The sequence below is a fragment of the Clupea harengus genome, chromosome 16 (assembly GCF_900700415.2).
Source record: "Clupea harengus chromosome 16, Ch_v2.0.2, whole genome shotgun sequence".
Taxonomy (NCBI): domain Eukaryota; kingdom Metazoa; phylum Chordata; class Actinopteri; order Clupeiformes; family Clupeidae; genus Clupea; species Clupea harengus.
Genome location: NC_045167.1, coordinates 19,708,531 through 19,725,490, shown reverse-complemented (window position 1 = coordinate 19,725,490; position 16,960 = coordinate 19,708,531). Strand labels below are relative to the sequence as shown.

Sequence of the window (16,960 nt, the reverse complement as noted above, 5' to 3'; positions counted from 1 at the left end):
CCGTGCAAAAAATAACAAAGTACCTCAAAACTACTTCAAATTGCTCATCTCCACACCTGTCTTGAATGGACACATTTTAAAGTAATACTACGGCCATTGGGACAATTACCAAATGTGTCAAAAAAGAGAGAGAAAAAGCTGTGTCTTAAGGAGTGTTGCAGACCTTGATCTTGGGAGTGAGAGTGGCTGTGAGAGCGAGTGCTGTTGGCGTGGTGTTTGGCCTGCAGTAAATAGTGGAGGTCTCAGCATGGTGGACTGCCTGTGGTGAAGCTTCTGGTAGCGCTCGCGTCACTACACACGCACACGTCTATAAATAATGATCACAGGCGTCTGGAAACTTCTCTCACACCCCCCCCCCACCTGTGCTGCGGGTGAGTGTGAGTGTACGGCATGTTTTGATCTGTGCCGTGTACGTGTGTGTGTGTGTGTGTAAGTGTAACAAACCATAGGAACTGTCTAATCGAAACATACCATTAGTCTACTCAGTGACACAGTAGCCATGCCCAACGCCACACATTAAACTTTAAACTGTATTAATGAACTTCTCTCTTCCCCCTCCCCTTACCCTAATAAAACTTTTAATAACCCCTCTGATAAGAGAAATGATGTCTGGGCACCTCAATTAAAAGAGTGAGGGACATGAGATGGCACTGATGGAGAGCGAGACGCGTGCGCTCTGAGCAGGCCCTATCATTAGCAGCCATTCAGCCATTTTGCAACCCTGCCGTCAACCCTGTATCTCATCCTTTCAGCTATCTGGTGCCGCTGCAGAGAAGCACAGAGGGTGTCTGCTGCCTATTATGTGAGATAGTGTAATTACCTTGCGGAAACCAGAGTACGCTCTGTTCTGTCCAACACCCTCTAGGGGGGTATATCGCATACCGGCCTATTTAAGACAATGACAATGTGAAGGAGATTTAAACATTTTACACCCGCCTGTGTTTTTTTCTTCTCTTCTCTCCTTTTCATATTTCTTTCTTTGTGCTCATTGTGCTTACCTGATGAATGAGGAGAATGGAGTTTTGTTTGAAGGATTGTTGATGGGAGTGTCTGGGTCGTGTAGATAATCTGCTAATAATAGGGAGAGTTACCTGTGCGGGCAGACTGATGCTGTGCAGTGGGAACAGAGAGTCAGGCGGATGCCAGAAGACTGAAGAGCACCGTCCTGTGGAGCCTGGTGTTACCTGAACGTGTTTCATCTGCTGAACCCCTGAGAGATGCATGACTCGCACTGCTGTGTTCAAATCTGGACACAAAACAAAAGGCGGCACTGCACAGCTTATTTTTTGTCTTGTTTTTAATTCAGGTAGCAGCATATCTGTCAGTTCTGTTCAACAAACACACACACACACACACACACACACACACACACACGTATGTCAGGTTTCATGTAGTCAAAGCCCACACTCACAATTTCCCACTCTCTACATTATAGGTGCTGCATGTAATCATCTATAAATTAAAATGCTTTTATAAACCAATGAAGCCATTTTAAAAGCACAATGAAAAGACAGGGATTCGGTGCATTAAAAACTGCAAAACCAACTAAACAAAAAAATAATGAAAGAAAGACATGATGCTGTGAACAAAGAACTTTTGAGAAACTGTCTTTCATAACATGTGCCTTTAGAATGACTTCATGACTGTAGGCCACTCGAAGCATTTTATTCAGACATAACCAAAAACTAGACATGGCACCTGTCAGCACACAATACAGAACTCAAAATACCCACACACTCAGGAGGACATTTGGACACACACCTGTCCATAATACTGTTCAATCTTCCTGACATGTTAGCCCATGTAGACCTGGGATAGTTCGCTCTCGCCTGGAAACACACACTGTGTGTGGCAGTGGTGTTGACCTCTGCCAGGAACACTAATCAGGATTTCTGAGTATTCATTGCGCAGCCTCTACCAACAGAATTACAACCAGCTTTACTGGCCAATATGTTTACACATACCATGAATTTGGCTCCAGCTGTTGGAGCCAGCACATCAACACATCACCTTATTAACAGTCTACCTCAGACTGTGTATCCCTGGCTCAAACATAGCTAGGTGTCGAGTATCAGTGTGATGCAACTGGATGTATTTGGACTACCAATCAGCAAGCAGCCAGCAGTGGCTTAGATGATGACAAAGGAAAACACATTTATTTAAAATCAACATGTTGAGGGGGCTGGAAAAATGTCATCCGTATGCCATATGTGGATCTGTTTAATCAGAAGTTATGTGGATCCAATGATGCTTAATTGGGGGAGCACTGGGGCCGTGGTAGTGTTGGTGTCCCACACCACATACGGGCACGAGAACCCAGGTCTGAGAGCAGTCAGGTCTGAGGGCAGTCTAAGGGTCTGAGGGCAGTCTGAGGGTCTGAGGGTAGTCTGAGGGTCTGAGGGCAGTCTGAGGGTCTGAGGGCAGTCTAAGGGTCTGAGGGCAGTCTGAGGGTCTGAGGGCAGTCTGAGGGTCTGAGGGCAGTCTAAGGGCCTGATGGCAGTCTGAGGGTCTGAGGGCAGTCTAAGGGTCTGAGGGCAGTCTGAGGGTCTGAGGGCAGTCTGAGGGTCTGAGGGTAGTCCAAGGGTCTGAGGGCAGTCTAAGGGTCTGAGGGCAGTCTAAGGGTCTGAGGGCAGTCTGAGGGTCTGAGGGCAGTCTGAGGGTCTGAGGGTAGTCTGAGGGTCTGAGGGTAGTCTAAGGGTCTGAGGGCAGTCTAAGGGTCTGAGGGCAGTCTGGTCTGAGGGCAGTCTGTGGGTCTGAGGGCAGTCTGTGGGTCTGAGGGCAGTCTAAGGGTCTGAGGGCAGTCTGAGGGTCTGAGGGCAGTCTGAGGGTCTGAGGGTAGTCTAAGGGTCTGAGGGCAGTCTAAGGGTCTGAGGGCAGTCTAAGGGTCTGAGGGCAGTCTGGTCTGAGGGCAGTCTGGTCTGAGGGCAGTCTGTGGGTCTGAGGGCAGTCTAAGGGTCTGAGGGCAGTCTGAGGGTCTGAGGGCAGTCTGAGGGTCTGAGGGTAGTCTAAGGGTCTGAGGGCAGTCTAAGGGTCTGAGGGCAGTCTAAGGGTCTGAGGGCAGTCTGAGGGTCTGAGGGCAGTCTGAGGGTCTGAGGGTAGTCTGAGGGTCTGAGGGTAGTCTAAGGGTCTGAGGGCAGTCTAAGGGTCTGAGGGCAGTCTGGTCTGAGGGCAGTCTGGTCTGAGGGCAGTCTGTGGGTCTGAGGGCAGTCTAAGGGTCTGAGGGCAGTCTGAGGGTCTGAGGGCAGTCTGAGGGTCTGAGGGTAGTCTAAGGGTCTGAGGGCAGTCTGGTCTGAGGGCAGTCTGTGGTCATCTCTGCGACTCGCTCCCACTGGTTTCCTGTCACGCGATGACTGGTGTCATCATTCTGGTGGGGGCCTATGGAGAGCAGTGGACGGCTGACTGCATGTGCACCTTCACAACTGGCAGAGGTAAGCTGGTAATGATGTGCTGGCCCTCATCATACCCTCACAAACTGCAATCCAAAAGGGCCAAATGGAACCATGCCCTATGTGATTGCTGGTTGTTATAGCAGGTAATAGCCGTATAAAAGCAGTCAGGGTGCAACCACACCAAAAGGACTCTGTGTGAGATGATTGGCCGATTACAAAGTTATCCTCAGCACACACTTCACCGTGGCTCTTCCCTGAAGTGGAGCTCTCTATCCCTTTGGCCAACCCCAGGCCCCACTAAAAGCTTGCTCATCTCTTTTGCTGAAAGGGGTCGTGGAGGAGAGGGAGCAGAAGACCAACCTCACACAAAGCCCAACTACAGAAAATAACTATCTACAGTCAGACTTTGTGTACTAGTACTACATTTCACTCACTGCCATTAATAGTTAACGCTGTGCCTGTTTGTGTTCCCTTTCATGTCAAATGCTACCCTCTCGCCTCCTTACTCCATCGTTACACTGTGGAGTTAGTGCAGTTTTGTTGACTTTTTTTTTTTGCTTTTCGACTTGTAAACACATAGCAATACATATTTTTCTTTTTTTTTATGTAATGGTAATACATGAAAAAGCATCTGTCATGTAACATCCTCTCTAATTGTTCTCAAACAGGACGGTGTTCCAGTCGTGCAGAACCAATGACATGTCTTCTAAGATTGTCCACAGGAAAATCATACCAGTTCTAAAACAAAAACCAAAATTAAAACACACAACTAAACACACAAAAATCAGCAACAAGAAAGTCAGATGTCAAAGGTGGCACCAGTACTTTTGTCTAACTAAACCTAAAATGACAGACCAAGAGGCTCCAAATGAATTTGAGATGGCCAGAAGGCTTTGGAGAGAGCAGAATCCGTCAGCCGCTTACAGACTGTGTCTGTGGCCCATTTCCCCACTCCATGTCTTTTTGGGATATCATTCTGTCAACACAGGCCTCCGCCTTCCGCTTCTTCGTCTGTTTCCTCTCTCTGTTTACCCTGGGCCGCCCGTCAAATAAATGGTTCTGTTGCGCTCGTATGTTTCAAAATTATGTTCGCAGCCGTGTGAAGAAATAATGCAGCAGAAAATTGCCCAGATGAATGAGCACAGGCGCTTTTTACCCTCTCGCTTACACACACAAACACACACACACACACACACACACACACACACACACACACACACACACACACACACACACACACACACACAGATAGACACGTGCGCGCAAAATGACTTTTCAAGGCTTCGGTCTGAGCTCTCCATTAGTGGGAGCCAGGCATCGTCTTCAAGGCATGGCTGCATTCATCCCAGCAAATAACAGCAGGGTGTCTGCACAGTGGTGCTGGCCTCGTGGTCACAGACATACAGAAAGTGGCCGCGTTCTGGAACAACCATCATCCGTCACCGACTGTCACCTCTCCTCAACCCCCGCAAACCCCCCACCCCTCTTCCTTGCTCCTGTAGACCCCTTCAGTAAATAAATGATAGTCCAGTGAACGAGTTCCCCCTCTGTGTACTGACTTGACCAACAAAAGATATATATAAAAGAAAATATAATTTAAAAAAAAGACCACCAATATTTTTGAGGACACATTCAACAATTTTCTCTTCCACTGACAAAACTATTTTGGTGAGGACGGATGGCACTCTTACTGAACGGCCTCCGGCACCCTCAGAGCACTGGGCCTCTGAAGAGCCACGCTGGGGTCTCCCTACTGAGAGCCGGAGCGGGTGGAAGTCTGAGCCGATAAGGGTTTTGAGAAGGGACTCGTCTTTAAGGGACGACTATTCTCCCCTTCCAGAGGCTCTTCTGTTTTAGGCTGCATGGTCTTTGTGGGGCGTGGCAAGGGGTGTTCTTATGGAGAGGCGGGCTAGCTGTTGTTTTCCACCGCCATGTACTTGAGCGCGGCGAAACCATAGCGGCGGGACATGTTCTGCTGGAACTCTTCCTTGAGCGTCTTGAGGCAGACGCGGTACTGCTTGTTGGAGCGGAACTTGGTGATGTCGAAACTGGGCGCGTGAGGCATGTGGATCATGTAGGCGTTGGGCAGGACGATGAACTCATACTCCTGAGGGACAGACAAAAAGAGAGGGACATTTAGGCTACGTGGGATCTATAAACTGCTGTGATGACTTTGGGCAAAGGAACTGCTTGACCAACTCTGCATGAGAGAATATGATCAAACTACTCCGTGGGCAGATGCAGTGATGTTACATGGTAACCAACAACACAACAACACAAACAGAAGCTGTAAACACAAAAATAGATAATGTACAATATGCATAAGGTCAAATTATGTATTAATGTAAATGTAATCTAATCAATGATAATCCCATATATAATTTGGTATAATTCTGTTCATGCCCAAAAATCCATGGATTGGCCTGTTACCAAATGGTGGGTACCGTACCTGGGCATCCAGCTCCATGATGTGGGCCACCTTGTTCCAGCCGAAGCCCACGAACCTCCGGTCGTACTCTGGGGAGTCCCGCCTCACCATGACGTACGGCTCAAAGTCCGACTCCCACTGCACGTGATAGGGCGTGGTGGCCGTCCGCCATTTGGCAAAGTTGGTGGGAGCGTGGCCTTTAGTCCATACGTGGTACCTGAGAGGAGATGAAGATTGCTGATGCCGACATCACCCAAACAGCCCAACAGGTGAAGCTGGGTTCAGAGACAAACGTGACCTGCTTAAGGCAGCCCTATACTGATTTCACCTGGTACACACTGGATGACACTGGCATTGTGGACTGGCACAACCCTAATCCTAACCCTGGCATTGTTTAGGAGAGTAATGAGGAGGTAAAATTTTAAGCTAAAGGCTCTCCTCTCCGTGGTGGCTATATCCCGTGCTGGTAAAATAATAATGAGGATAACGAATGCTGTTTGACTTCATGTTGGCATAACGGAAAGCTGACCGTGAGTTGGTAGGGCATCACGTTGTCTGACCGCGTTGAGCTGCTATTTAAACAGCTTCTGGTAAGTCTGGAATTTATGTATTTTATTAGTGGCTTTCTAGAGGCACATTTCAATTAGATTTTTTCTCCTTGTTTTTTTTTTCAAGGCAAACTTTGGCACTGTGGACTACCTCAAACTCCTACTGTTGCATTACACTGTCAGGAAATTAACATAGCTTTAAATAAGGAGTGCATTGAGAGCCAAAGAATATTACTATTTTGGCTGGCAGTTGACCTTAAATATGGGAAAAGCTGTTCATTATTACAAGCATCCTTCACAGAGTGCCTTTTGGGACTCTTTTATGAGCAAGTTCTACTTCTTGTGGACATGCTGTCCATGAATTACACAAAGGAACTGAATTTGCCATTGTAACTTTTGAGAAGTAAGTTTTCTCCCTTCATACTTTTCTTCTCCCACATGTAATGAACGGCCCTGAAGAAACTTTGGAAATTGTATTCGCGCCTTTAAAGGGACTGTCCTTGGCACGTAGATGTTTCAGTGGCAGAAGTGTGATAGAGAGTCACACAGGGCAAACATGACACAGCGAGCGAGAGAGAGAGAGAGAGAGAGAGAGAGAGAGAGAGAGAGAGAGAGAAAGAAAGAAAGAAAGAGAGAGAGAGAGAGAGAGAGAGAGACAGAGAGGTCTTGCTTTTACCTGAAGGTGAAGAGAGTGCCCATGTCCAACTGGGACAGAAGCTCAGCTTTGGATTTGGGGAAGGACAGACGGTATCGGAGCGTCTCGAATGCCGGCACCACCAGAGCCTTCTTGGTGCTGGCCATGTCCAACTGCACCACAGACTTCCTGAGGGGGGAACACGAGAGGGAGCACTGAACACTCTCATACAGAACCTTCTGGAAATTTCGATTGAGTCTTTTTATCCCAATGATCAAAAACACACAATGAATCAGTGAAATGAAAGGATAAACCAGCCAGAGAAAAAGTTTTAAACCTTTTTTTTTTAAACAAAAGATAATCAATCAAAAAATATCAAATGGAAAAAGATGATAGGAAAAGAGAAACTTGAGAAGTGAGCTTCTATTTTAAAGGATATGCAAAGGCCTGTGAGCCATGCTCTGAATCCTGGATGGGGCCAGTGCTGCTCACCTGAGGGACTCATAGAGGCCGTACATGGGCAGGAAGTCGATGTCGGACAGGAACATGTAGGGCGTGTTGACCTGCCTCATGGCCACGTTGCGCAGCAGGTTGACGGGGTAGAACTGCCCCTCCTTGTAGACGATGTGGTAGCCCACGTTGCCTCTGCTCATCAGCACCTCCGAGCCCTGGGCGTAGCGCAGGAACTGCTGGGCCTCGGCGTCAGACAGGTAGAGGGCCAGACTGATGGGGCCCTCCCAGTGCTTACAGATGGCCTCCAGCATCTGCAGCCTATAGCATTCACACACACACACACACACACACACACACACACACACACACACACACACACACACACACACACACACACACACACACACACACAGAAAGAAACACATAAGCACTCACATGCGCACACACACACACAATTGTATTATTACTATTACTACCTATTACATTACTGATCAGTAGTGTTGATCCAATTACTATGCAACACAGACCCGTTTTGAACCAGTGCACCAATTAAGAATCAATGTCACTATTGACAATTAAAAAAAACAGGATCCATTAACATTTTAATGGCCTCTGCATCCATTATCGACAGGACTGCACAACCATTACCAAAGCAGAATTTACACTTCATTAGAAATACTGACTATTACCTTTCACTACGACCTGTAAACACATAGAATTATGATTTACTTCTACAACCTGTGAGACAATGATAGACACTGGTAACCAGGACACATAATACAGACACCAACATCGACGTTTCTGAAAGCGCGGTTGAACAACTATCATAGTTAAATGAGACTAAACTGAAACTATAATTTTCAACATTCTCTCATCTCTCGGTTACCACGGTGATTGCTCAACAGGGCTTGCTAGGTAATGCAGTTCCGAATAGGGCAGCTACTGAAACACAAAATGAGGTTGGCTAAGCTGCGTGACATGAATTAACGCTCCTCAGACAACATCAGAAACGTCTGACGATCAGCAGTCCTGTGCCGTTCCTGCTTGAACATCGAACATCAATCCTCTTCCATTCTCGCTGCCCTTATCAATGCAAGGGAGGCCGTCCAGCCTCCTAAGGCACTGACCTTATCAACTCAATGAAACCCCAAGCCCCCTCTCTCTTTAATGGGAAGCTATGGCGGACCTATTGCCCGAAGGGGCCCGTCTGAGCCGCAGCAAGCCAAACAGAGGCTGAAGTGTCCACTGTTTATTGCTGATCACAACCTCCATCTGCTGGAGATTAGGGCATGCGATCAATAGCTCTTCAATCCCCCCCCCCCCTCGTCACTGTAATCTCAATTTGCGCTCATCAAAGCAGCTGGATTCCTGTCAGCAACGCGCTGGTTTATCGGTCGGTGCGGTTAGAAATGAAATAACCGGGATCCTGGCTGTAGCCAGGGCTGACGTGTGAAATCTAAAAATCAATGTTGCGGGCCTTGCGGAATAGCCACCCATTCAATGACACTTTGAGGAGAACACCGCGGCTCTTACGTCCTGATGTATATTTATGAGCGCAGTGTGCGGCATCCTCGCCAATGAGCCTCAGAGAGGGATTTCACACGGGCTGGATCTGAGCTGGAGCGTGCCTACTGACCGCAACTGCATTCTCAGCTACTCAAAAGGATCAAAGCTCTCTTTCTTTCTCTCTCTCACACACACACACACTCATACTCTCTCATACTCACACACACACTCTCACACACACACACACACACACACACACACACACTCTCTCTCTCTCTCTCTCTCTCTCTCACACACACACACACACACACTCACACTCTCTCACACACACTCACACACTCTCACACACACTCACACACACTCACACACACTCACACACTCTCTCTCTCTCTCACACACACACACACACACACACACACACAAAAATGTGTGTGTCCAAGGAGTCTGTAAAAATCAGTTATCCTTAGTGTCTATGCTGGAAATGGACCATGGTCCCATTTAACAGTTAGTGCTGCATAGACAGAGCTTTTAGCATCTCACAAGCAAACATGGAGATTGTGTTCATAAATGAACCAAAGATAACCATAAAACTAACCAACCACCCAACCAACCAACCAAAAAAAACAACATGTGTCAAGGTTGTGAAAACCTCACTGTGCCAAAAGGAGACTACGGTCAGAAGCCTCACCATAGATCATCTCAGAGTTTGCACACATCCAATGTCTGTGTTTAAAATGAAAAAAAAAAAAGAATTTAAAATGAAATTACCGAGTCAATCTCATTTGGATATGTTTGCCCAAATAAGCTTGTGTCACTAAAACATAACGTGCCGGGGAGCGGAGTGAAGCGGAAGTGAAGCGGAAGATAGCAAAGAAACGCTGATCTTTCCATCCCTAAATTCCATTGGAGACCACTCACTTCTTCTGATCTGCTATTTGCTCCTAAATGTATAGATGCCTATCTTGAATGTAAAACACAAAATAAACCAGATTAGCACATAAACCACCGGGTGTTGAACTCCCTGGTACACTTCCTGGTGAAGGTGTTCTTCATAGATGGAGGTCAATATCGTCAATATGTAAAGAGAGACTGAGGAAAGCTTTTAAAATGGCAACACCACTGATCTTACCATTATATATATATTCACTTCACCAGCCAGCTGCTTTTACATAGTTTAAATAAGAAACTGAAGAAAAACTGGTCCATGTGGGCTTCCATACATGAGCCTCAGACCATCACTGCAAAAGCAGGTACTACTAGGCACAATGCTACTATAAAAGAATGATATGATCATAATAATTAATAATAATAGCTCTCTGTAATGTCCCTTTGTAGAGTCTTCCAGATGCTTGAAAGTAGGATTTCTGTTCACACCTGCTATGAAGGCTTCTTGACTCGACAGGAACACCCTAAAACACTCAATCTATCTGTTTAGGTTTGCATGAAGGTGTGCATCGTGCAATTCGGAAAGTTTCCTGGAGTTCCATCTAAATTCTACATGCCAAAAACATACCTGGTTTACCTTGTGAAAGGGTCTACATAATGTTTCGCCTGAGACAAGCTTACTCATGCTCATTTCAAGTCAACGCTTCTGAATCTGATTTCATTAATGTTCATCAGCCAATGGCTCATTCACCCGTGACATCTGACCTTTCCCTGATTGGACGCCACTGAATTGAGAGGTCAGCAGCTGACCTGTCAGAGCACACAGACGTCTAATGAGGGTTAGTCTCCATCTTGTGAAGGTAAGGGTGGTCTAGGTGGTGAATGTCAAGTACGAGCGAAGGCGGTAGAAATCTCTCTCAGCAGTCTTCCTCTCAGCCGTTATTAGCACAAGGCTGTGCCAACAGAGCACTTTCAACGCCGTGCATTCATGCGCCCAAAAATCGAAGGCTTTGACCCAAAATCATTGCTTTACAAAAAAAAGAGATGAAAAAAAAGAAAGAGAGGAAGTAAGAAAGAAAAACTTGCGCAGATTGATTTGTTGCCAGAAGCTATCTGTTATATTGTATCGTCAACAATCTTTTTTTTAATTTTTTTTTTAATGAGTCATGATGAAGCTGCCTTCGTTTTAATTGCGTTTGGCCCAGAGCTTGAATATCATTGCATCTCATTAAGTGCACTGTAACAACGTCTCTGGTTTATTCAATGGAAAATTTGCTTACACTGTTAATTAACTGGGACAATAAAACTCATTTTGTACAGTTGGTGTAAATAAATAAGCAGTTATCGCTTGTCTGGTATTGTCTTTGTGCTGTTCCATCTTGGGAGACCAAGTCTGTGGCTATTGTCAAACACAAAGGCCAAATGTTTTTTCCTGCAGACACCAGGGAGCAGGAACCACTGAATTAGGTCAGACAACTCGAGCCACCCACATGGCATGCTGGGTAAATAAGATACGGAACGTGATTTACCGTTCACCGGTATAGGCAGTCCAAGGACACCGGTGACACCCCCGGAGAAATACACGGGGTGAAAGCTGAAGAGGCAGAGTGAGGCATCACTCCACTGCGTCCCCTCTCTTGCCTGTCTATCTGGGGTGTCACAGGTGACGGCCATCTTTTGTCTTTCCGCCTGAAGAGCTTTGGAATGTCATTTCAGGCACCAGAGGTTAGAGATAGCTGTGCCGAGAATCTAGATCGCGTTTAAAACCACTGCCAGCTCTTCTCTTCTCAGTGAGTATGTAAACTGTTGATTTGGAGGGTGATATTATCAATATGTTTTTTGACGTTCTGTCAACAGTTGTTTTTGTGCACAACGTATATTTGTACAATATGTACGTATGACTATATGAGTATGCATGCGCATAATGGTTTCCAAAACTCTATACTGCAATAAAAACTGAATAAAACTGTACTTATTGTTCTCCATTTAACAGTGAGTCCACAGGTTTGAGTGTATACATGCATTTAAGTTTAGGCGATTCGTCAGTGAGAACACATGTGTTTGTATGTGAACGGGTATGTGCACCCGGTGATTTCCCTACCTGTCCATGGACAGCTGGGCCGTGTGTGTGTGTGTGTGTGTGTGTGTGTGTGTATATATATATATTCATGTGTGTGTGTGTGTGTGTGTTTGTGTGTGTGTATATTTGTGTGTGTATTTTCCCTACCTGTCCATGGACAGCTGGGCCACCAGTGTGACGTCGGTATTGTCGGCGCTGGGCTCGTACTCATAGTGCAGGAAGTAGAGGTGTGTGCGGTGCACGGTGAAACGCTCCCGCCGGAACTCGTAGCACGGGTCGTCCTCATCCAGCTCCAACAGAGTCTTCTGAAGCTGAGGGAACAAACACAAGGACGTGAAATAGTTTTAAACTGCTAGAGTTGAACAGCCACTTTTAGTCCACAGACAAATCATTACAACAAGGCTTTGAATAACAACGTTAACAAAGCTCTTTCAAACCTACTTGCAACTGGACAAAAGCACCACTTACCTTGCTGTTTTCTACTTCTTTGAGCTCTGACTAGAGTATTTCAAATGCACTGACTACCTGAATATAGGCCCTAAATATGTCTGCCTGGTCCAACAAAATAGTAAAAGATGATGACTGTGATGAAGATTCAAGGCAGACCTTCAGCTAGGGCTGTGACATTCCATAGTTTTTCAATTCACAACTTTCTTTCAGTCTTGAGTGCAAAGGAAACCAAATCAAAATTCCAATCAATACACCTGAAATCCACAACTTTTCGAACTCGTTTTTGTGAACACATCATAACAAAACTCATCACAAGGACACATCAATCTATGGTAGTTCAAACCCCAAAGAAACCTTATTAACTTTAAAGCGCCACTTCACTACACACATTACATAAAATATCTGATGCCTTGTGGCACAAGGGAAACGTTTCAAGTTCTAAAGCTTTCTGTTCCATGTTTTCAAACCCAACTTAAAAAAAAAAAAAATCAAAGAGTGCCCCTCCTGCCACGCACCCCACCCCAATTACCACTCTTCTGAGACCCATGTAGCTCAGCTCCGCTCCACCCTCTCCACCCCTACAAATCACATAACCCCTAACGCCTTCACTTCCAGCCAGTGAAGCCACTAATCAAACTATAGGGGATCTCTCATAGATGTATTATATATTATGCTGGGGATTCAGCCTGTGTTGGGGACCTCGGGGTATACTAGGTACTTACATGCCTCTGATTAATTTCATCCAGTTTGCTGGGGGTTGAGGGGCGGCGGGGGAGGGCGTGGGGGGGGGGGGGGGGGGGGGCTCTTATGGGGAAGTCTCACCCCGCCTTGAGGTGAGGACACGCAGTCTCTGTTCAGGCCAAACCCTGAGTGACTTCATTAGCCCGATCATTTCATTAATGTGATTTAAATAGCTCCTGCAACTCTGGAGAAATTGACTGAGCAAAGTATTTCCAGACTTAAGGACACGTTTAATTGATTAGGTAGACAAAAAAAAGATGGAGAGTGGGAGGTGGGGGAGGTCTGGCGCAAAAAAAACTCCTCTTGGAAAATGTCAAAGCAAGAGTAATTTGATTAATTAAGGAGTGCTTGAGATGACACACCGTTTATATTCCAGGACTGCAGAAAGACTCCACCCATGTGTGAGAGAACGCTGAGTCATTCTGTCATCATTTCTCTCCAACTTCACTCAGTTAATTCTTTTCTTAATATATATATATATATATATTTTTTTCTTTTTGTTGTTAAGGTACTGCCAAACTGCTAGAAGTTTCTTTTAAAGAGGCGGACTCTCGCTGACAGAAGCTGCTAATTGTAGTCAATGTTGTACTACTTGCAATATGCTAAAAAGCTATTAGTGAAATATTTCCCAGGTAAGTCAGGGGACCTCAGCCAATCACCAGTGACCGAATACTAACTTTTTGCCCTGTTTGTTCCTCATCAAATATGAGCTGTCGGTAGAAGTGCCTGAATGCCTGAACTGCCTCATTATGAAGACCCCCTGAGGGTGTTGACGCTAACAGCAAATGTGAGCGTGTGTGTGTGTGTGTGTGTGTGTGTGTGTGTATGACGATGCGAGTTTGCCATCAAGAAATTTAGGGAGGGACTTTATGTCTAGTATGATGTGTGGACTTGTATATGTGCGAGTGTTTGCCCATAAGTATGTGTGTGTACTTGCATGGACATAAGCAGTGTGTGTGTGTGTGTGTGTGTGTCTTCTTGTTCTGGCATCTGACAGGTGTCAGCTGCAGCACAAGAGACACCTGATGCTAATTAGCCTAGCATCAGCATAAACTCTATGCCCCTCAGGTCTTCCAGAAGCCCTGTCCATGACCCGTAGTATTAAACAAAGTAAAGAAAAGGCCCCCAACACAATGAGAACCCACTGGCAAGCAGTTCCAGACAAATGAAGGAATGACTGCAGTCTTTAATGACAATGCACTGGCTCAGGAAGGGGTGCCGGAAAAGAAAATATGCGCGATATTCCTATAAATTGGATTTAAACTCCAGCTTGCGTGGTGTAATTCTGCTGAGCGCTGGAAACCGTCTGGCCTGATTTGGCAGACGTAGCTGAACCTGTCTGATCTACATGCGTACATTCATGAACCGTCAGCCTCGATTGAGTAAGAAAAAAAAAACAGAGAGACGGACAAAGAAAGCAAAGATGCACAAGTTGAAATGCCGTGGTAATCAAAACTATTTACCGGTATAAGAGATCCTCCACCCCCTCCACCCCTACCCGCCCCTTCCCCCCAGATATCTGGCTGAATAGCCAACTCCTTTGAAGTGAGACCGAGGCACTCACACAGACTCTTACAATTGGATTTCACAGAAATACATGCACGCCTGAACATACCACGCTATGCTCCCATCTCAACTCACTCTTTATATGACTTTGAGAAGTTTGGAGAATGTCAGTTTCTGTTAGGAGAGATAACTGGTTTCGACAGGCAAATATCTCAGACTCGATCAAGGCCGTTGAGAAGGACTAGATAAGAGCCAGAGACAGCAATTCAATGCTTTCCCCCCCAAAACGGGGGTTGGTGAGTCTTCATCACGCATTATTCTATGATTAGATACAATGTTTAAATACCTCAGGCCCCATTTCCCAAAAGCATGGGCTGATTATGATCTCTGTTAAATGATACAGAGAACATCGTTTTCTATTCTCTCTCTCTCTCTCTCTCTCTCTCTCTCTCTCTCTCTCTTGGTCACAGTGATCTTACATTTGCAATGCTTTTGGAAGACAAGTTCTAGGTCCATGTTTTATAAAACATGTTCTATTAACTGTACTCAGCTAAGAACCCTGTGAATGTGTGTTTGAGTGTGTGCTAAACCCTATCCTATAACATCTTACATAAATGTAAGAAACTCTTGAGATGAGCTATTGGAAATTTCCAGAATTCATTTACATCTTTGCATGTGTCAAAGAGAAATCACATTACTTATTTTGAAAGAGCAGAACAGCACGGAAACCAACGCAAAGATTTGATAAAGTCTGATAAAGTAATTATAAATGCATATCAGTTCTGGGACAGAGCGACCTGAGGCTTGAAGGGACCGGCATTTGAGATATAGTTAATAAGGATATGCCATAGTCAATAATTCAATGTATCTTATACCTAGTTATAATTGTTACTTTTATTTCAATATGTCAACACAAAGAGCCTTGTCTCCAGGGCCTATTTGAATAGGCGGTGACACCCCTTAAACAGTGTATTTAACAGACCAGCCTTCAATGGATAAATCAGATAATCTAAGGTGAAGCTCTGGGCGAGTGGAACTTCAGCTCTGTCTCAACAATGTGTGGCCACCCATTGTTCAAGATCAAAACCTGATTCATGACTGACAAATCTAAGACTGGATCTCCAATTGATGGTATAAAATGAAATGCTGTCAGGCTCCACCTACCCTCTCGCTGTTGTGGTCGGCCTCGCTGGGGCAGCCGAAGAGTTCTCGCCTCAGAAGGTTCCCGTCGTACTCCAGGAACGTCAGGTAGAGGTTCCTGAAGAACTCCACGTGCTTGTTCTTCACACGCAGCTTCTTAGGAGAGTTCCAGTGGATCACCTGCAAGGGATTTTTTTTTAAATCAGGTATGATGAAGTGCCTTTTGAGTTGATATATAAGTGTGGCATAGGTGGGACTGAGAAAGGCAAATCAAGAGAGACAGGAACCAGAACACTGTTTGAAGAGTATCGGAGCAATCAAGAGAGAGAGGAAACAGAACACTGTTTGAGGAGCAGGAGGATCGGAGAGACAGAGGGAGGAGAGGTGTGAAGGAGAAGAGGGAGGAAGAACATTTCTTCATTGTTAATTCACACACAGTGAATTTCCAAACCACACACACAGACACACTCATAGATTTGGCCACATGCAGAGCCACATATGCTCGCACACGCACACGCACAGACATGCAGACGTATCGATCTGCAGAGGCTCACACATGCATTAACAGACATACAGGGCTGAAAAGGCTCTGAAAACATCACCACCTCTTTGTGCTCCTTTGTTCCATTACAAACACACACACACACACACACTCTCTCTCTCTCTCACACACACCTTTCATTGCTCATACTCTTTCCACACCTTAAACACACAACCTCTCTCCCACTTACAATTCGTCTCACACTTTCTCCTCACAGGCAACTTAATTTCTCTCCCCTTTCACTTTCCAACTCAAACCCCTCAAAACATATACAGTACACTCACATGCGCACACACACACACACACTCATTCACACACACACACACACACACACACACACACACACACACACACACACACTCTCTCTCTCTCTCTCTCACTCTCACTTGCATGAACATTTTTCTCACCTTGAGGTCTGCCACGTCTTTGTAGCACTTTTCGGAGCGAGTGTGATCCGACAGCTGAACATTCCAGAAGCAGGGCAGTTGGTGCACCAGGAAGGGGTTCTGTTTGATCACCGCGTTGAAGATGTCCTGCAACCCCAAATTGGCAAGAGATTGCGCTTTGGTTACATCAGATAGCGCTTTGACCTGCAGGTTTTGAGCCCACATCCACAAAGTCTATCCACTGCCAATGTCAAGCAAGTCAATCATCCCTTT

General features: G+C 45.7%; 1 protein-coding gene across 1 annotated transcript in view; it reads right to left on the bottom strand.

Annotated features, from left to right (window-relative positions):
* Positions 1-3,710: 3,710 nt before the first annotated feature.
* Positions 3,711-16,960, bottom strand: part of large1 (LARGE xylosyl- and glucuronyltransferase 1) — a 61,422-nt gene continuing 48,172 nt past the window's right edge. Inside the window, exons 10-16 of the mRNA XM_012841398.3 lie at positions 16,709-16,834; positions 15,785-15,940; positions 12,071-12,234; positions 7,492-7,770; positions 7,042-7,188; positions 5,839-6,034; positions 3,711-5,496 (exon numbers count right to left, since the gene is read on the bottom strand). Coding sequence (XP_012696852.2) covers positions 5,299-5,496; positions 5,839-6,034; positions 7,042-7,188; positions 7,492-7,770; positions 12,071-12,234; positions 15,785-15,940; positions 16,709-16,834 — 1,266 coding nt within the window. The 3' untranslated portion in view covers positions 3,711-5,298. The remainder of the gene's footprint in view (positions 5,497-5,838; positions 6,035-7,041; positions 7,189-7,491; positions 7,771-12,070; positions 12,235-15,784; positions 15,941-16,708; positions 16,835-16,960) is intronic.